Raw genomic sequence first — 21,964 nt, forward strand, 5'->3', positions numbered from 1 at the left:
ATTTGTCTAAAGCAATATGGCTAATATATATGGCAGAGAGTTTGGTTAAAATGTGATATTCCTGATGCCAAAACTCATTATTTTCTAACCTCAAAAATGTCCTCTTCCCATGAATCCCTGTGGCCTTTCGCCATTCAGAATGGTTTTTGGCTTAGAAGTATGAATTGATACTGACCACTTCCAATCAACAAAGTGTCCATATCTCTTTAGCTATTTCTTGGCTCCCCTTTTTGATTCCCACCATAGCCTGGGATTATGTGCAAACAGTACACATGCTGTTTTCCATTACGCAAGTCTGTGGATAAGTCACAGAGCACAAGACCAGCTACCAAGTTCCCCAGGTGAATAATACATTAATAATAGTTTTCTGTATGTCAGATTTTGGAGTTATTCATTTGCACCGAGGAAACTATGTGGTCTACGACTTTCTTCTGTCGATGAGATACAATTCACTTGGCTCTTTTTTCTTTTTTTTCTGAGACGGAGTCTCGCTGTGTCGCCCAGGCTTGAGTGCGGTGGCGCGATCTCGGCTCACTGCAAGCTCCGCCTCCGGGTTCATGGTATTCTCCTGCCTCAGCCTCCGGAGTAGCTGGGACTAGAGGCGCCCGCCACCACGCCCGGCCAATTTTTTGTACTTTTAGTAGAGACAGGGTTTCACCGCGTTAGCCAGGATGGTCTTGATCTCCTGACCTCGTGATCCGCCTGCCTCGGCCTCCCAAAGTGCTAGGATTACAGGCATGAGCCACCGCTCCCGGCCAGTCTTTTTTCAAGTCAACATAAAATTAGAAGATTTTTTTCAAGTCTGTCTTTAAACAGACTTAACCTAATGTTTCTCCTTGATCCCAGCAAACCTGCAGAGTTGTAAAGACGTGATTAGGCAGATAAGACTCATCTTTGCAAAGGAATCTAGTTGTTATCCCATTGCTAGTTTTTATTCAAGAGAGAAAGCATACAGGCCATCTTGTTTGGCCCGTACCCCAGGACTTTTACATGTTGACTACTTTGTTGTAATTAATCTCTTTTTGCCCTCTATTCTGACATCATTCAGCGCATTTCGAATTTTGGCGAGTATTCCTTTAAATGTGTTTACTTTTCTCCTTTTTTTGCTTTCTTTCTAATAAAAAGAAGGTAAAGGAGAGAAGACCAGTCAATCTTGTCATTTTCATATCAGCATTCCTACATGCTGTGCTGGATTTGTGTTCCAGAATACTGATCTTTAAATGGGGGAATGGGATGCTATTTTTCTTCACACACTCTTGACTAACATGATTTTTATCAGAGCCATGATTTTTATCAGATTATAAGATCTATATCACTAATATGATTTTTATCAGATTATAAGATCTATATCACTAATATGATCTTTATCAGATTATAAGATCTATATCACTAATATGATCTTTATCAGATTATAAGATCTATATCACTAATATGATCTTTATCAGATTATAAGATCTATATCACTAATATGATCTTTATCAGATTATAAGATCTATATCACTAATATGATCTCTATCAGATCATAAGATCTATATCACTAATATGATCTCTATCAGATCATAAGATCTATATCACTAATATGATCTCTATCAGATTATAAGATCTATATCACTAATATGATCTCTATCAGATCATAAGATCTATATCACTAATATGATTTTTATCAGATTATAAGATTGGTAAAAAATTGTCACTTGTGCCCATCAACATTTATTTGTTTTCCCAAAATCAGTTTCTTTGGTGTTTCCCATTTTCAACATCTTCCCACTTAACCCTCTGCTTACCTGAAATCTCCTGTCCTTCTTTTGTTCCAGCTGCCTATATTTAGAAAAGATTAATTTATTTATAAGAAATTTGAGAATCAAAATATTACCTTTTCCAGTAGTATTTGCTCTTATGAAAAAAACACTTTTAAAAAAGGAAATATTTAACCCACAGAACAGAATCTCAAATGGTTGAGCGTTATACATGATAGTGCATAGGTGAACTCTTTCAGAGAGGGGTTGGCCGGAGACGGGTGGGATTAAAAGGATAGAGTAGGAGAGATTTTTCTAGTGTGTTAGCACTTCTGCTTTATAACATTTGGCTGATTCTTTCCCCTCCTACATGCCATTCAATTGAATTTAATCTTTTGAGAACTATTCTTAAATCCAATTCATTCTTTTGGTGGTTCAGTATATTACCTAGACACCTAACCACATATAAATTTATATCTACTTTTATACATAAGTACTATGTATCAACTTTATAGGATCTATTGTCATATGGAATTATAGGATAATTATTTTTTACTTAAGTTATTATCATCTCACATCAGTTACTTTGTCTTCTGAATTTATTGTCCACACTTTCTTTAAAAAATGTGGCAATGTTATCCTTTTGATTTGCATGCTGTTATAATCTGTTTTAATTAAAGGCATACCTCACATTCTCCAATTCCTGCAGTCACCTTTCCTTTTGCCTGTTCACGTCTGTTAGCTTAAATTACGAGGGTTACGAGAAAGTCCAGCTTACTGTGTTGACTTCCGCTATGTCCCACTGCCGTCCTCTGGAGAAGCATAGTAAGTTTTACTGTTGGGTAGCTAACTGGATCATTTTATTAATATTGGGTGCATTAGCGGTGGATAATTATAGGTTACTTCTCGCAAAAACTGAGTGTGACTTTCCTGCTCATATTTGTTAATTTTAGTCTCTTGGTAAGACAGCACAGCATCTGTAGAGCTGAACTCAGAACCTTGGAAGTCGCTTAACGTGTCATTCTTTTTCTACTTTGATTGAGTTCATTTTGCTTTTTCTTCTTGAAAGACTTTGCTTCAGAATGGAAAACTCTCTAGAAAATGTGTAGTATTATTGCCCTATACTGTTAAATCAAAAGCTAAGAGGTGATCCAAGCCCAGTACATTCCTCAATGGGAGTACAGTAAAGTCTTCATTGACCCAAGGACTATCAGATCATGTTGATGGAATGTGTGTGTGTGTGTGTGTGTGTGTGTGTGTGTGCTTTCAAATGTAACTGTCTTTTGTTTTAACAGCTACATTTACTGTAAAGAAAGTCTGTTAAGCTGGTGTCCTTGATGCTCCTGAGCTCAGCTGAATATATACAGCCGACTCTCTCAGCAAAAGACATCCAAAACATATAAAGCAGCTGAAAACAACAACTTCACACACGAAACAAATCGAGTCAGATTCTACAGTTTCAAATGCGTAACTTATTTCAACTTTAATACTATTTAATTCTATAGAACTAAAGTTAATATAAACTATTCTGTCTCCAGTTTCTCTACTGTGTTTTATACTGATTGACAATTTAAAAATAGTTTTCTATTAACTAATGTACATACTTTGATGAATAAAGTGCAGGAGTTCCAAGGCCACTGACTTAAGAGATTTTTTAATTTAGTACGTACAGTTGTCACATTGTCAAGGACTTCATTGAGATAAAGCATGTACTGTGTTAAGAATTTCAATATCTTATTAGTTCTTGGTGGGAACATTAGTTGGGCCCTTTACCTGTAATACAATTATCTTAAATCATTGATTACTTTCTGTGAACATTTTATTGTGTCAGTAGCAGTTCTGCAGTGTGTGTTGTTCAGTAGTATGATTCATGACTATGTTCCTCAGGAAATGAGGTGAATAATTATAAAGAAACTTGAGACAATGTTACGAGATCCAATGGATGCATTTCTGAAAACTGTTGTGGTACTACATCATCCTCAGAGCAGTGCTGGAGAGTTCAAGAGAAAGTTATCAACCTTTCATTATAAGCTTTTTCTGTTCCTAAAGTCACCCAGTTTCTTAATTTGACAGTAATGTCTCATATGGTTTAGATTAAGCATTATCTTTTTCTTAAAAATAATTTATTTTGAAATGCTATGTTCTCCATGAATGTGAATCGTGCACTGCATGCTTAAACAACTTGATGTCTCTGTAGATCTAATTTTGGTATATTTGTATCTCAAATAATTCGCCAACTCAATATTTTGGCTTAGCAATCCAAATCAAATTGTGGTCCAAGTAGCAGGCACTCACATTGGATGTACAGAGACTTGACAAGCAATTAGCAATGAATATTTAAACGTCTTCATTACCCTTGCATGAGGAATGCAGATGGCATTTGGGAAGATGGCAACCAGAGGGCACTACTGTGAATTATGTTTCTATTATTTGGTCACCTGACTATTGGAAGACTTTCTCTGGGCGTCATGCCACTCCTATACTTCTACTGTCTGGCCAAAAATAAAGCAGACATTCCAAATGTAAAACAGGTTGCTTCCATGAAATTTCTGTGCACATTTTGTAATTTGGGAAGGTTGTCTCCAAGGATCCCGGCATACATCCCTTAGGCACACCAAACCCAAACGCCAAGACTTTACAGGGGTCTGTGAGAATCAGAGTTCCTTCAAAAATCCTGCTGGTCATCCCCTCAATGACTTCAGGTGAATGTGCTGAACGTAAAAAGGTGAATATATCAACCTTGCATCCTTTCCAGGAGCTAATGTATTATATTATGTGGCCCAAGAAAAAGAAAGTCTTCAAATAATTTTAATTCCTAGACTGATCTCTCATTATAATTTTTTTTAAAGGAAAAAACAACACTGGAGAGTCTGACTCAGCAACTGGCAGTTAAACAGAATGAAGAAGGGAAATTCAGCCATGCAATGATGGATTTCAATCTCAGTGGAGATTCTGACGGTTTGTGAAAATTGTTCATATACTAATAATGCAAGAAAGTGTCTATGTAGTGCTAATTAAAACTGCTAAAAAATAGACTAGACAGCCACCTCATACCTGATCATTACAGTAAGAGGTCACATATACTGAGCAGTTCCCATGTGCCAAGCACTCTGCTGAGTGCTTTGCATAAATCGTCTCATTTAATTCCTAGTCAACCTAGGATAAATCCCATTGCAGAGAAAGAGTCTGAGCCTCAGGAGTTTTGAAGCATTTTCCCCCAGGTCACAGGTCTCTAAGTGCCAGAGGCAGGAATTGAATTCGAGATGGCATGATTCTAAAGCAAATGCTCGCAAATGCTTAGCTTCCCAGGCTCAAGTGATCCTCCCACTTTAGCCTGCCAAGTAGCTGGGACTATAGGTGCATGCCAACATGCCCAGTAATTTTTGTTTGTTTGTTTTTTGTTTTTTGTTTTTTTTTTTTTTAGAGATGAGGACTTACTATGTTGTCCAGGCTGGTCTCAAACTCCTGGGCTCAAGTGATCCTCCCACCTCAGCCTCCCAAAGTGCTAGTTTTATAGGCGTGAGCTACTGCATGTGGCCTCACTTCCCTATTTCTTGTACCCAAAACAAACTTTTTCAGAAATTTGTTTCTATTGGCTCATTTTTAAGTTTCCATTTGTCAAGCCCTGACCAGAATACATGGCTCAGAGGACATTTCCACGATAGTTTCTTACATTTTGGAACCCTTCTGCCCGGTGCTATGTACTACATAGTCAAGTGTCCTGCCCACTCTCTATAATCTAACTAACTGGAATCCAGCTGCACAGCTTTATGCTCCCTTCTCATAGGCCTTCAGACTTCTGTTTTCTGTATCATCTCTGAACATTCTAAACATCCACAGTGACAACAAATTAAATTGATACTGTGATTTTTAATAGCATAGCAAAGAGGGAAAAAGAAGAAAGTGCTGTTCTTCTTATACAATACCCTGACCGGGAACATCTGTGTACTGGCAGGTGGCATCCATGCATTTTAAGCATTCCTTTGGTGGTACCGCCCTCAACTTTGTTACTACTACAGGGAAGTTCCCTGCATATAGAGAAGAATGCACAAGGGCAAACCAGTGAGATGCATACTTTGAGAGGGGGTCCCCTTGAAGCCTCTAGTATACACAGCTGTTTACTCTGTGCCTTGGGCCAATTCTACTTTTAAGACCAGGTCTATACTAATCAAGGGACTAAACAAACCTGAACGTTGAAACACGTAATTCTATCAAAACTGAATTTTATTCAATTAGATTCAATTTGCATTTTTCTGGGTCTAATGTTGCAAACATTTTCTTCTATTTTCTACTTCGCTTAGCTCAGATAAACCTAGTCTATGTACATTTAAAGAGCTTGTTTAGATTTGATGAAGACACATAATGTTCATTTTATTGCTTATGTTGCTGTAAGGTGTAAGAACAAGAAAAGGCAGATGTGCAAATGATCATTTGCTAGTTACAAACCCATTTTAGGAAGATGTTGCCATATATTTGCACTTATTTTGTCAATAAAAGACAATTACTGGTAATAACACATTTCATAAATTTTAAGTTGTATTAGCATGATAAAATATACCCACAGTAATCAGCATTAAAACATCAAAGTTTTCGTTGCTGTCATTACCTAAATTCAATCATGCTTGTATGTGAAATATTTTCCCCTTTTCATTAAACCAAAGAGCATGTTATTAATGAAAAATATTGAGAAACTTCACCAACAGGTGTGCTATGTTTTGAATGTGCTGCTATAGAGGCCTTCAAGTTTGGGCAATTTTGTTTGATTCCTGTGACTTCAAATTTAAAAAAAAAAAGATGTGGAATGAATACAAAGCAAGAAAAGAAAAGCAGTGGTTTTGTTGATAATACAGTCTCTACAAGTCCCCAAAGTATTTTTAACTTTTTGTATACTATCAAAATACATCTACTTATTTTGTGATAATACCAGTGAAAACCTGTCAGAGTTCTACTGGTTCTCATTTCCTCTTTGCCTAAACTCAAGTACCTTGGAAGCAATTTAATCTGCTGAAGCCATTCTAAGGAGTCACATAAGGCTGGAGGAGTGAATGCAGCTTCCAAAGCTATCGTTGTTAACTCTTGAATTGTGTTTTATCATCGGTGAATCTTACTGATTGAAATGTAACTGCCCATGGGACTCTTTGGATAACTTTAAATATTAGGGGGAAAATTCAAAGGAAATTATCATTTTTCTCATCTTAAACATGTGACTGTAGACTCCTTAAGAAGCTAGAGGAATGTAGCTGTTCATTTGTTCTTTTCCATACCATTTTTACATATATTTTGAGGGGCAGACCTGTCATTGCTGTATCAGCATATGTCATGCAATTGTCGGCATATAATTTCAAAGAAAAGCCAATTATATTACAGGGAAATACCTATATTGTTTTTAACCTCAAAATTTGGTCGGTGTTTTTATTTTTGTAACCTCGGAGAGAGAAAGAGAACATAAGGTACTATATGTTCAGACAGTCTTTAGGTAGCAAAGATATATCCTCCCCTATAATCATCCATTCTGCCAAATTGATTTGTGCTTCTTTACCTATTGAATGTTTCTACACTACTGGTATGCCTATTGATTTAATCTGACTATCCTCTTTCCGAATTGCATCAAAAATCACATATCGGAGTTTAGTTTATTTTGAGCTGTTGAAAGTAAATGGTGAAACAGTCCGTTGAAAGAAAGAGAAAACAGATTAGAAATGGGTTAAAAATACAAATACAACATTTGCCACCACAAGGCTTATCACAAAAACTTCATAAACAAGCATCTGTCTTAAGAACTGGAAGTACCATTATCAGAAGTACTTTTTCTTTTCAGATATCTTAATAGACTGAAAAATAGGAATGCAAGGAAAAGAGTTGCCAGAAGTTTTAACACTAACACGAAGTGATGTTTCCTGTTTTCAGGAAGTGCTGGAGTCTCAGAGTCAAGAATTTATAGGGAATCCAGAGGGCGTGGTAGCAATGAACCCCACATAAAGCGTCCAATGAATGCCTTCATGGTGTGGGCTAAAGATGAACGGAGAAAGATCCTTCAAGCCTTTCCTGACATGCACAACTCCAACATCAGCAAGATATTGGGTAAGAAAACCATTAAGAATTATGTGCCATATGGAATAAAGGTACTGTTCTGTTTTCTGCCTCTGTGGAAGGGTCCTGGATTTGGAGGCCACGCAGGTCGTGTTATCTGCTTTATCTGCTTATCCAGAAAATAAACATCATCAGTGAGGCTTCTTCTGGTGATGAAGCATTCTATGTCCATTGAGAAATAGACCGTATTTCTATAGCTCATTTAGCTGTTTGTTTGTCTTCATACTAATTATTTTAATGCTTTATCTTCTTCAAAAATCTAGAAATATTTTTACTAAAGCTGAGGAAAAAAGTTGCTTTCACATGAGCCACTAGATATTGCTACTGATCATTTGTATTCATTCCCTTGCATACTATAGACAACTTATTGTTAATCTTAAGGCCTCCTTCCTCTCTCATCATCCTCTGTAACAGAAGGATAAGGAATTTTATTTGCAGAATTCATCATGTTGTGGGGGTGAGGGTGGAGGTGGGGAAGATGTTTGTTCCAGTGCTATAATTGAAAATCAGTTTTAGATTTTCAGAACACAAGAAGATGTGGAGTGTACATTTTTACATTTATACTTTTAGTAATACTAAATACTTTTCTGCCATTGCAACATTCAATTTAACAGAAAACAAAGTACACATTTATTCTACCCACACAGACACTGAAGCACACAGAAAAAAATGGTTGGGGAGAAAGGGTGCTAATTATAAAGATACCTATTATAGACCAATTCAGGTCCCAGGGGGAAAAAGAAAAAAAGAAGATTCCATTGCTTTTGTGCCTTATCTGACATCATTATCACTGTCATTGTCATTCATCACTGTCTGATGGCCAGATACTGGACAACCTAAGAAAATTTTGATTATTCACTCTGTGACTTCTAAGAGTTAAGTGACAAAAATAGAACAGAAACATTTTATCAGAAAATGTTGGCTTTAACAAATAAGTAACAAAATTTGTCAAAATTATTAAAGTTTTATTAAAATTCATAAGGCACTTGAAATTACACGGAGTTTATAAAGATAGATAGTATCACTTTTGGTTCATTACTGATCATCTGTAAATGGCAAACACACGCATGAGGTTTTGTTTTGTTTTGGAGATGGAGTCTCACTTTACCGCCCAGGCTGGAGTACAGTGGTGTGATCTCAGCTCACTGCAACCTCCACCTCCCGGGTTCAAGCAATTCTTCTGCCTCAGCCTCCTGAGTAGCTCGGATGATAGGAGCAGGCCACCATGCCCGACTAACTTCTGTATTTTCGCAGAGAGAGGGTTTCACCATTTTGGCCAGGCTGGTCTCGAACTTCTGACCTCAGGTGATCCGCCCACCTTGGCCTCCCAAAGTGCTGGGATTACAGGTGTGAGCCACCACGCCCGGCCGCATGTTTTTGTGATCCCATATTCTCAACAAAGGTAATAGATGCCTCCTAGTCCACAAGGTGCATTTGTAATGGGATCAAAACAAACCATTAGCCTCTTAAAATTGTGTCTCATTTTTCACCTAAATATTATCTAAAAAGACATGAACATGCAAAGCTTTCAGTAGTATACATAGAAAATATGAAAATCTGTATGTAAAAATATATATCATGCATAATTAAAAACTTGAACTGATCAAGAGGAAATACACATTTTTTCACATCTCTACCAGCTCTGATCTATTTTTCCCTTTTGTGACTATATTCTACCTTCCATGTGAAATTTCCCGTCTTTAAAAAACAACATACCAGTTTCATTCGGAAAAACTCTAGAAAAGAATACTTTATGTAAGCATATTTCATGTTTTAATATATCAGTTATTCCCAAATTAGAAATCCAAAATTGTCAGAATAAAAACCAAGTTAAATACTAAGATTTCAAAACTGTCTTTATATTATTCAATTCATGTGTCTGAATACCAAAAAGGTGATAATCATTAATTAAAACTATCTTAACTATAAGAGAAATACCAGTTTTGATGATAAGAAATGATATTTGAGGAAATATAGCAAAAGTGTCCATGGAAAAGAGATGACTGGCTATGAGAATTCCCTTCTGATTTGAGGGAAAGAACATTAGAATGACCATATGATTATATTATAATAGACAACATGAAAGAGAATACTGCCTAATTTCAGTCTTGCTGATGAAAATGTATTCTTTAAAGACACAGCATTTATATTTAGGAACAAATAAAACATTGAGGCGTTTTGGGCCTCAATATTTAGTCACAGCTTTAAATAAATAAGTGATCTTCAAATATCCACAAGATCATTCTAAATGACCCATTCCATACAAAAGTACAAAGAAAGCCTGATGTTTTCCTCTTTGCTGATTGTTTTGGATAACAGCCTCCGACAGCATGCCGCTAATTCATTCCGCTTAAAACAGGCGCTTGAGCTGGGTTGACATTTTACGTAGTCTCTGGGGATCCTAGTTGACATTTTAAAGGGCTTCTAAGCATTTTATAATACCCTAAAATCTGGTTTTAATAAGCCATTCTGCTGAAATTGTTAACATAAGGAATCACCTTTTACTGCTTGGCGCTAGATCAGGGGAAAAGGGACATCTTTTTCTGATTAGATATACAGTAGTTGGAGTAAAATGTGCAAATTCACTACAGACCCCATGGAGATGACAGTGTTGCTCAGCTCAAACTCTTCACTTTCAGTGTATTGCCAGATTTAGAAAGGAAAGGAATAATCGTTGGACCTTATTTTTTCCCCTATTTTGAGCATCAAATACTTTTGATCGAAACTTCCTCTTTTGTCATCAGGAGGAAAACCCAATTGTCCTTCTCTGCTTTTTTATTCTAAAACGACAACCTTTTGAAAGCAGCAGGGAATAAACTCCCCGTACATCAGTCCAGAGTAAGCAGCCAGCAACGCCCAGATCAAGTAGATATTTTTTCTCTTTTTTTTTAGTGTTTATCCAAAATACTTTCCTACCATTCTCATCAAGTGTGTTTCAGGGGTTAGTTAACACCTCAGCTGCATACAATGGTTACAGTACCTGCAAAGCCATTGAAATCAAAACCAAACTTGTCAGTTGGTTAACCTAATTCAAGGTTACTATTTTGAAAATGAAAACTGGATTTACCACCAAATGGAAACAAACACCGCCCTGTACTGTCATAAAATATAGTAGTCAGCCATTTGACCTAGTTAGTACTTAGGCCATCTTAATTCTTAGTTTTGAAAAGACTTGGAATTATTATATGGCCATATTTTAAAGTGTAATTTAGGATTCAGTGATACTCTCAAAGAAATTATACTATCAAGAGTTAAACTATTTTATAATTCCTGTTCATGCCAGATTTGGAAGCCAATTTATCTGAGAATTTACACATCTTTTATTATCCCATTTCTTTACATACACGCATCTTATTTTCTCTTTTTTTTTTTTTTTTTAAGCCAGACCAGCTTTCCTTAAGTTAGTCTAATTCCTCTTTCCACCGAAAGACCTCCACTATTCTATTCCTCCTCAATAGGATGCTTTTCTCTTTGTGAGCCCCATGGGAGTCATTTCTACAGCAAAGCCTTCCTGACCTGCAGAGGACTGATCTTGCCTCCTTATCATCTGTTCTCTTACCTTCCTGTACTTTCCACAACTATGAAGAAAATAATAAATTTTGTAATTACATATTTAATGTATATTCCCTGACTAAATATAAGCTCCAAAGAGACAGGAACTATAACTTTCTTTATTCACTCACTACTATATATTTAGTAATGAATGCAACATTATGTACATAGTAGGAAATATACAAACAGCTCTTGCATTCCAAGGCGGATTACTTCAAAGCATAAACATTTTCTTTCCTTTGAGAGGCCAAAGCCTTTTGGCGTATAGATCATTTAAACTTAGGGAAGAATCTTTGGCACTTCCCCTTCTAATTGAAAATGCTTGGCTGGGAGTGGTGGCTCACACCTGTAATCCCAGCACTTTGGGAGGCCGAGATGGGCGGATCACGAGGTCAGGAGATTGAAACCATCCTGGCTAACACGGTGAAACCCCGTCTTCACTAAAAATACAAAAAAAAACTAGCCGGGAGTGGTGGCAGGTGCCCATAGTCCCAGCTACTTGGGAGGCTGAGGCAGGAGAATGGCGTGAACCAGGGAGGCGGAGCTTGCAGTGAGCCGAGATCGTGCCACTGCACTCCAGCCTGGGTGACAGAGTGAGACTCTGTCCCAAAAAAAAAAAAAAAAGAAAATGCTGGTTTCGTTTTTGAATTTTGGAATAAAGCTAGCTAATAAATTTTATATTAGATCAACCATCCTTGATCCATTTTTCAGTGTATTCCTATTTGTGAGTTATTTATGGTAAGCTCACTTTCCACTCCCTGATCTGAAGTTCAGAAAACTGGTATAAATGCTTGGAAGAATCTCCATGAAAACGGTTGTTCTAGTTCAGTAGGATCATAGCCGTATCTGTGTTTATATAGGCCCTGAGAATAACATAATGGTATTCAAGTATCTTCAGAGAATAATGCCAGGCCAACAAGGAGTTTGAGGTTGTACCTACAAATGATATGGCTTGACCAGCCAACTTAATGTTGGATGATGCTATTTAAACAGAAGTTTACGAAAGGAATAGAAAAAGAAACTCTATTATTTGAACTGTAACCTGAGTTTATATTGTAAATAGAATAAATTCACATTGGCTTTCTAGATTTGGAAAAATCTATATTTACACCCATGCAATACAATATCTCTTCCAATGGAAACATTTCTAAGGGAAGAGATAGTGCCTCTTTCACTACATGCTTTAATAAATGTAACAGCCCATATTGAGGAACTCTCTACATGTGTAAGGAAGAAATATTCAACAGTGAGCTATTTGCATTTAAGATACGGAGTTACGGGTGAGTAATGAACTCATTCGAAAGCTTCTAAGATCTTACTTACATGACATTTGAAGGCAGGTATGAGGCCATTTGGTAGGGATATCCCAGTTCCAGTTTTTCGGTCTCGGTGCATTCGCGTTGAGTTGAGATGACTATTTGCAAATAAACACACTTCATCTGCAAATAGATTTTTAAATCTCTATTAAAAAAAAAAACACTGTTACTACTACTTCTATTACACATAGCCATACTGCCAGAATCCAAGTTTTAAACCATATTTAAAATGTGAATTAGCAGAAACTATTTTTATTTAAGCTTCAAACTTGTCTTTTTTAATCCCAACTAAATTCACACCAAAATTAATAGTGAAAAGAAAGGGGTAAAACAGTTTGGGTTATTATTACTAATGCAGACTGTATCATGGGAAGTGACATTCTTTGTATGTTATTGAAATCGATTTATTAAGAGAAAATCATAATACACGTTTACAGTAATTGTGACCTCTGCTGTATTTTATATAGTAGGTGGCCATATGTAGGAAAGGGCATACATTATAGCACAATTTAAGTTATATCAAATCTGAGTTTGAGTCACAGATCTGCACTTCAATAATTATGACCCTGGCTAAGTTAGTTCATCTATTTGAATCTCAATTTTCTTATCTATGAAAATAGATAGAAATGCTGTCTATTTTATAAGATTGAGGTGAAAGGTAAGAAAAAGATAACATATGTCAAGGTTTTAACACAGTATCTGGCACATAGTAGTTACCCACTCCATGTTTATTAATATTATAATTTTAATTATAATTAAATTATTAATAAAATGAATTTTTAATTACTACCATTCCTGTAAGCTGAAAATACTTAAACATTTTGGGGAGGATGAGACTACATGATATATGTTGGGAACTTTTGTAGTAAAAAACATCTCCCACATAAAAATATTCAATAACTAGATAATTAGTCTCAGATTCAAAACGCGTGATAACATATCATGTAACTTTTCTGTTCACATGTGAATTATATCATGATCTAATGTAGAAATGAGAAATATATCCATTAAATCGTCTATGAGCTTTAAGGGACATAATACAAAAGTTTGGCTAGAATGCAAACCAGAAAAAAAAAAAAAATACTGCCCGGTGTTTATATCTTTAGGTACAAAACCACCACCACCTCTGTTCTTGTGGGATCTCACTAATCAAAAACAGGTTTATGTATTTCTGGGTTTTGGCTAACATCTCTACTCTAGATTTTCTTGTTCTCAGCCATATCTCTTTCTGGAATGTTCAGAAGCTGTGCAAATTGGAATCCTAACCTCCTTTCTTCATAGGATCTCGCTGGAAAGCTATGACAAACCTAGAGAAACAGCCATATTATGAGGAGCAAGCCCGTCTCAGCAAGCAGCACCTGGAGAAGTACCCTGACTATAAGTACAAGCCCAGGCCAAAGCGCACCTGCCTGGTGGATGGCAAAAAGCTGCGCATTGGTGAATACAAGGCAATCATGCGCAACAGGCGGCAGGAAATGCGGCAGTACTTCAATGTTGGGTATGGACCTTTTAGTCATTTTTCTCATGGGGCAAACTTCCTGTTATACTTAATGGGATGTGAAACCTATTTGTTCAGTTGCAAAGAGGCATTTTGAAAAAGAATCTGAGCTCACAGTGTTTTCAGAGACAAATAGTCTCCCACATGATCTTGAAAAATATGTCCATATGAATCCACTGCAAGTTCCTAGCTCTACCATGAGATTTGTTAACAACTGGTTTATAAACAAGATATCTACAAGTAAATGATTTTGAAGTTTTCTATTAAAAACTTAGAAGTATAACTGGTTCTTTTCTTCATTGGTTTGCATTACTTCCTAAGCTTCACCATGATAAATTCTAAAACTAAAGACTTTGTTGAGACAATACAAAATAAAAATCAATTCAAAAGAAAAAATACTTACTTCTAAATATAGAGAGGTTAGTGTGCTATCAAGGTACATGTGTGGCCTTTGTGGATCACACAAGCTAGGGATTATATTTAGGGCATAAGAAGGTTGTGAACAGGAGGTTTCATTCTGAATTGAGAACGCAGCTCTGAGATGTTTTACTATGCTCCCGTGGCAAGGTTGTTGACAGTGTTGTAGATGTGCTACAGAAATGCATTGCTTCTATAGAATTCTCTCAAAAACCCAAAATAAAGTTGTTCATATTTGAAACAGAAGTTAGTTTCTAAGAGCTTCTTAGAATAATAAATATTATTCTAAACATGGGCAGAGAAGAACTCATAAAACCTTTTCAAATCTGCTCTGTCCCCTCCAGTTCCTTGGAAAAGGCTGCATGCTCTGTCCGGGGGTCTGTGATTCATATGCAAGCACATGACTGCTCACAAAGCTAAACACAAAGCCCAACTGTTCTTCGGCAAATAGTAAACATATGAATGAATAAAAACAAGCATAAATGCACATCATCTATTCATCCCTTCCAATAGGACCACCTACAATATTTATAGGACCAGGTGCAAAAATGAGGAGACAGGGTCTCTTGTTAAAAAGTTATTAAGAATTTCAAGTCTGTGGCAGCACAACTTTAAACCAAGTTTGGGACCTTAGTGCAGTTGCACAGTTTGTACATCCATGAAGCTGCTCCTGCTTCCTACCATTACGAGGCCAAAACTGTTTCAGAGACTCAGTGGACAGTGTGAATTTGTTCAGCTCTGGTGTGTTCTGGGCAGTAAAGTTTTATTTTGAGAACTCTAATGCTTTAGGATTTTCCCATTAAAATTTAATTATCTTTAGATTTAATTCTAGGGAAAAATACTATTTCTGCATGTTATAGTGAAGGAAAAATGAACTTGGAATTAAGGACCTGGGTTCTTCTGCTTCATCTTTCTGCACCTCAGTTTTTTAATAAAACAGTAGTAACAAAACAGGATTAAGAATAAGATGGACAACCCATGTAAATGTCTTGTACTCTATAAAGCACTACATAAAAGTAACGTATTAGGCCTGGCGCGGTGGCTCACGCCTGTAATCCCAACACTTTGGGAGGCCGAGGCAGGTGGATCACCTGAGGTCAGGAGTTCGAGACCAGCCTGGCCAACATGGTGAAACCCCGTCTGTACTAAAAATACAAAAACTAGCCAGGTGTGGTGGCAGGTACCTGTAATCCCAGCTACTTGGGAGGCTGAGGCAGGAGAATCTCTTGAACCCTGGAGGGGGAGGTTGCAGTGAGCCAAGATCATGCCATTGCACTCCAGCCTGGGCAACAGGAGCAAAACTCCATCTCAAAAAAGAAAAGAAAAGAAAAACAAGGTATTAAAGTCAAAGTAGGATACAGTTTGAAAAATGTTAGGCAATTAGATAAAATTAGTACCTTAGAATTGGACATTGCTGAGCAAATTAATTATGTAGTAAAGTCCACATCTAACTATTCACTTACCCACGATGTCCTTTTGGAAATTCCTTTCTTGACAGGCAACAAGCACAGATCCCCATCGCCACTGCCGGTGTTGTGTACCCTGGAGCCATCGCCATGGCTGGAATGCCCTCCCCTCACCTGCCCTCGGAGCATTCAAGCGTGTCTAGCAGCCCAGAGCCTGGGATGCCTGTTATCCAGAGCACTTACGGTGTGAAAGGAGAGGAGCCACATATCAAAGAAGAGATACAGGCCGAGGACATCAATGGAGAAATTTATGATGAGTACGACGAGGAAGAGGATGATCCAGATGTAGATTATGGGAGTGACAGTGAAAACCATATTGCAGGACAAGCCAACTGATAAGGGTCAAAAGATTGTTGTGACCTTAGGACTTAAAGAAGCCCTAACTGGTTCATCCTTACCAGTGGCCAAGCACATTAACTTTCTCATACACTGACTGTTACTTTAACTGTTAGTCTTAAATAGTTGGGACATCAGCTGACTAATAGACCTCAGCCTCAAAAGGCTTGGAAAGAAAAAAAAAAAAAAATACAACAAGCAAACAACAATATCAACAACAAGAGATTGAAATAAGCTATGGGTAAAATAATGCCAGTAATTCAGCTGCTACATCCAAGCACTGAAGTCTTACCCGTCAACTTTTTTTTTTTTTTAAATAAACTTTATGGCTGTTTGTTCTACAATGTTCTAGAAATTCTCACTCAGGTACACAGTGCCAACAAGTGGCTTGTGAATGTGTTTTGTTGTTTTGTGCTACAATTTTTAAAAAGAAATAAGTTTTGTTTTGTTTTTTGGGGTTTCTGGGTTTTTTCCTTTTCTTTCCTTTCATTTTTTTTTCTTTGTAATGCACCTGACAGAAAAAAAAGAAAAATGAATTTCTCTTTACTTCTCTCCACCTTCTCCATCTCTACACTTTAAAGATGGAAGTCTGTGCATGAGGGGGAAGAGGGAAAAAGAGCCTGTTTTTAACTTCCTTGCTATCCACCACAAAATAAGCAATTATTTTCTTTAGAGGACTTTATCTATTGCACACCACACTACATCTTTGAGCAAGTGCCAAATTTGTACTGAAGTGTTGACCAAGTTCATTTTTACCCTTTACTTTTTCCTTTTCCTTCTTAAGTTAGGACAGTGTTAAATCTTAGACAATCCCTTGAAAAACCTGAAATACCAGCAGCTGGTGAGATTTGACTTTTTTTTTTAATGGAAACTGTAGGTGCTGTTCTCAGGTGAAAAGAGAGAGAGAGAGACATAAGAAATTTAGAGAAAAATATTTTCTGATCTTGGATTTTTGTGTGTATGTATGTGTGTGATTATGGTACTAATAGGAATAACGTTGGACCATTGTGAGTTAAACCCACATCTGGGGATGAAATCCCACATCCTCCCAAGTGACTGGTCTAGACATAATCTTGACCTTGACTTTGCACTTCAAATGACAACTTAACCAAGTATAGGGCTCAGAAATTATATTTTTAAATGTCTAATACGATGATTATTGGATGGATCAGGTGGCCCTGTGTAATAGAGGTGTGCATGTATAACATGGAAGCTACTAGCAAACTGCTCCCAGATGTTCTTTCTCCCTGGTCAGTTGGTTCCATTAACGTTTGTTACTTAGTGATTTTTGTTTTTCCTGTTGATATTTCGAGCAAAAGAATCATTGTTTTCATTGGATATATTTGGCCATTTTTCAGACAAACAGAATTAGCTTATTTCTTCCACATTCCATCCTTTCCCGATCAGGAAATGAAACTGATGATTTTATAAGGTATTTTTCACCCCTCCATGAAATGAGGTGGAGGCCTTTAGCATTTCAGAAGTGTGGGCCATGTGTAGTTCATGCCATAAAAAGTAGGATTTAATTTAAAAAGTCATTGCAGCCCAACAAAATGGAGCCTGGCTGCACCCAGGGATCCTTGCCACTGCTCTTCCCTTGCTGTCAGATGAATCCACTGAAGTCCAACTTTGGTTCAAGCAGAGTATTTGTGAAGAGCAACAACTGAATGTGATGGGACTGCTTATGTAGATTTTGCCAGCCAAATGCCAAGGCAGTTGTAGGGCCTGTACAAATAAATGCAAAATCATTTCAAGTCAATTGCCATTATTTGTATTGAAGTATCAGATAGTAAATACTGCAACTAGTAGCTTGATGTGCTATAGTTTTCACTCCAGTCATCATTTTCCTATCTCACGCCCCGAAACACCACCCTAAAGTTGGATTTTTACATATAAATAATAAAAGAATCCCTTTTATTTTTCTCTCTCTCAGAAGACTTGCTCTGGGGTTTTGCTTGGAGGAGCTGATCATATCCTGCATGTCAGATATTTCATTTTGTTTGTTTTTCTGTTTGTTTTTGATGACTTTATTTTCATTTGAACTGCCTCTTTTTGCTAGTGTTGTAATAATGATGATGATGATAAAATAATAATAATAATAGTAATAATAATAATGGTCAGCTGTTCCCAGATTAGTAAGTTATGTATAATTTATTTTATTTCTCCCTTTCTATTTTATTCTGCTCTGATTTGGAAGTGCAGCCAATAAGCTGTTAGATATTTAAAACAAATTTCCATCTCCAACTCATATATGTATGTATATGTGTATATATATATATATATATATACATATATATACACACATACACACACACACACACACACACATGTTTACCCACAATTTTACTTCTCCTTCCATAAGTTTTCTCTTTTTTAAGAATTTTGGCCCCGACAATATCAGTTCTGATGTTTAAAACAAAGGAGTGAATTAATAGGAGGGTCATGTTCAATCTTAATTAACTTATGCTCTCATCACTCATTTTAGTTATTTAATTGCCACAGTCATCTAGAGCCAATTTTTTTTTTGTTTTTGTTTGTTTTGTTTTTAAGCACTCTGGATAAGGAAAAAATAGACACTTGTTTTTATATCATTTTTATGTACAATGTGAAAACAGATTTTTAAAAAATTTGTTCTCTGTCTTTGTTAACAAATTCCTTCCGATTTATGTGGGTTCACCTCTCACGTTTGCTGGATACTTACTTTACACCATGTTATAAAAGATGCTTTGTTTTCATTTCATGAGTTTGGGCTACAAGAATACTTTGTTTTAGCTCCAGGTAGATGCCATTGAAGGAATTCGTGGCTGAAACCAATTCTAACACACTTACTGGTGAATTGACAACACTTTGGTGTTTGGTCTTTTGTTATATTTTGTTTTATTTGAAGGGGAAAACAAAATTGTTAATGGTGACTTTTAACTGCTGAAATTCAAAATTTGATTTTAGTTAGGTTTATGTCCGAGAATAAACTGTGCGTGAACCGAAACAAAAAGCAAGTTCATAGCCCTGCATTCTGTTCTCTTGTTCTGACAGTTAATTCACTGGATGTCAAATTTTCTTTGCCCTAGTTTTCCCCAAAAGAAAACAAAAGCAAAAATAGTTATATTAATGTGGAAAGTGCTTTGAAGTCACTTGATAAAAGGTGCTATGAATAGCAACTTACTGTGTTACTACATTGCCTTTTTGGCATTGGTTGATTTATAATTTTGGCAAAGGATCCTAAAACCCTGTATTCTTTTTCTGTGCCCTGTAATGACCAAAAAAGATAAAGAAAATGAGAGTAAGATCAAAAGATCAAACCAAAACATAAACAGTCTCCTTCCTCTCTGCTTTCTTACCTATCTGTTCACACTTTATCTCTTTCCCTCTCTCTCTCACATGCATGCGCGCACACACACACACACACACACACACACACACACTTGCCCCAACACTGAGAAATAATCTTGCCAGAATTCTGGTTTTTATAGTTGTTGTAGTCAGTTTCTTTAAAAATAGTCCTGTTTTCATATGAATCTAAGAGAACGTTACTGGAGAAAATAGTTACTCATTTACAGTTACTAATAATAACTTAGTGATTAAGTTACTACAATTGGATAAAATATAAAACTATTCTTCAGTACATTTATACCTAAATTAGTGAAGTCCATTTGTAAAGTTCATTTGGCATCTGCAGTTAAGAGTTAACCATGTATAAAATCCCTCCCAAAGAACATAATCATCATTGTTAAAACCAAATCCTCTTATAAAGAACAAATATAAAAAAGTTTTCTTTGGTGAAGCTATTTTATAGATTTGATTTCTGGAGTAGAATTTTACCTTAATTCATTTAAAGAAAATTAACCATTTTTTGGTCCAACTTCAGATATTTTCTTAATCCAGAAGCTGTGACTGTTCCCAGAAGAAACCTCTTATATCACATTTAAAACAGAAAAAATAATTACACTTTCATTCATTCTAATGGGTAAATTATTGAATTGTAATAAACAACTGTATATTTACAAACAGGTTTATAAGATATTTGTCTATCAAATTAATAGTAAAATAAAACTTACGGGGTCTGCAAGGAAAACTATGAAGGCCACTTAAAGTGGTTCAGGTATCTGTTTGTCTTGTAGGGCATAGCTGTTGGTTTAGCCAGGCTTTTACAGTATTTAATTTTAAAGTTTCCTATAACTATCAACTTCCCAGGTTGAAGACGACGTGTTGAGTTTCCTACTGATTGATTCCTGTCCTCCCCAGTGTTTCCATCACTGGTTCACTAAAACAGTATTTATATAGCTCCACTGGCTCTAAAGCTCTTAGTCCTTCTAATATTTTGGATTTTACAAGTAAAAATGGAAAAAAAAATAGAAAAGAGACAATCAAATGCCTGGAGCTTAAAACAAAGTATGTGCAACCTACCATCTCACTTGAAATTTAATAAAATAATAAATAATTATGTAAATATAACATAGAGTTATAGATTTATATTTTGTTCATAACACATAGTGTAATATAAGTTGTATATTTTCATGTTTTTGGTTTATGTTATCATTCATGCCACAATAAAAATAAAACAGGAGTTTATGTGCTCTTAAAAAAAAGATGTGGGTTGCCACCAACCTGTTTTTCGTTTTTGTTTTTTGTTTATTTTATTTGATTTTTTTGCATTCTCCTTTTTCAGTATTACTGCCATGCAAGGCACCAATAAAAACAGCAAATGTGTTCTTTACCTATTATACTGTGTTTCTTTTCACAATTACTGTTATGAGGGTGTAATTATTAGTTTTATTATGAAAAGAACAAAAGTATGGAAATTTAATCTTGTTTTTAATATAAACAATCCCTCTTATTGAAGTTGACTTTAAGAACTAAAGGTTTAATTTTTAGCTGTGGACATTCCCAGAAAGACAATCAGGACTTGATATAATACGTTTCACTCAGACAGATCTAGCTTCACCATACTGTCAAAAGATACTGTTCTTACATGTAATTGATTCAACACAATTGAAAACCCGACAGTCTAAAGCACCTTTAATATTGTTGTTTTCCCTGGCTGGACACTATCCTTGGGTGGGGGATGGGGGGTTTCTATGCTTTAGAATTGTGCTTTATCCTTTCGTTTGTATAGAAGATTTATAAATTTCAGATCATGAAATTACTAAGAACTATGAATAATTTTCACCTCGCTGGTATCTCATTTTGAATAATGGATATTTCTGAATTGTTTAACATTAGCCTCTGAGTTCTACCTTAAACTTTTTTAGTGAATGTTAAAAACAAGAAGTCTCCTTTCCTTTCAATGGCCATTTTTGCGTGTCTCTTCCACCATAATATGTTTTTCTACCTTGATAGTTCTATATGTAATAGTTTCATGTAAGGGTGTTTGGCTGGTTGGTTGGTTGGTTGGTTGGGTGGGTAGGTTTTTTAAATAGGCATCAAGACAATGGGTCAGGTAATATTTGGTTCAAATGAATACAAGTATATAAAAGGGTTTATTCTAGAAACACTGCCCACTGTATCCCTTAACAGAAGTATTTTAGAAAATCTGGTCCACGGACCACCTACTTC

At 36.1% G+C, this 21,964-nt stretch overlaps 1 protein-coding gene across 6 annotated transcripts in view; it reads left to right on the forward strand.

Annotated features, from left to right (window-relative positions):
- SOX5 (SRY-box transcription factor 5) overlaps positions 1-21,125 on the forward strand; it is a 435,827-nt gene extending 414,702 nt beyond the window's left edge. For 4 of the 6 annotated variants that reach the window (XM_063639617.1, XM_055280372.2, XM_055280373.2 and 1 more), the window contains 4 exons: positions 4,586-4,694; positions 7,644-7,817; positions 13,976-14,192; positions 16,108-21,125. In XM_063639617.1, the coding sequence (XP_063495687.1) occupies positions 4,586-4,694; positions 7,644-7,817; positions 13,976-14,192; positions 16,108-16,411 (804 nt within the window). In that variant the 3' untranslated portion in view covers positions 16,412-21,125. The remainder of the gene's footprint in view (positions 1-4,585; positions 4,695-7,643; positions 7,818-13,975; positions 14,193-16,107) is intronic. The other 2 variants (XM_055280371.2, XM_055280374.2) reach the window with 1 other exon arrangement.
- The last annotated feature ends 839 nt before the right edge of the window (positions 21,126-21,964 follow it).

This window comes from Symphalangus syndactylus, chromosome 5 (assembly GCF_028878055.3).
Source record: "Symphalangus syndactylus isolate Jambi chromosome 5, NHGRI_mSymSyn1-v2.1_pri, whole genome shotgun sequence".
In the NCBI taxonomy this organism is placed as follows: domain Eukaryota; kingdom Metazoa; phylum Chordata; class Mammalia; order Primates; family Hylobatidae; genus Symphalangus; species Symphalangus syndactylus.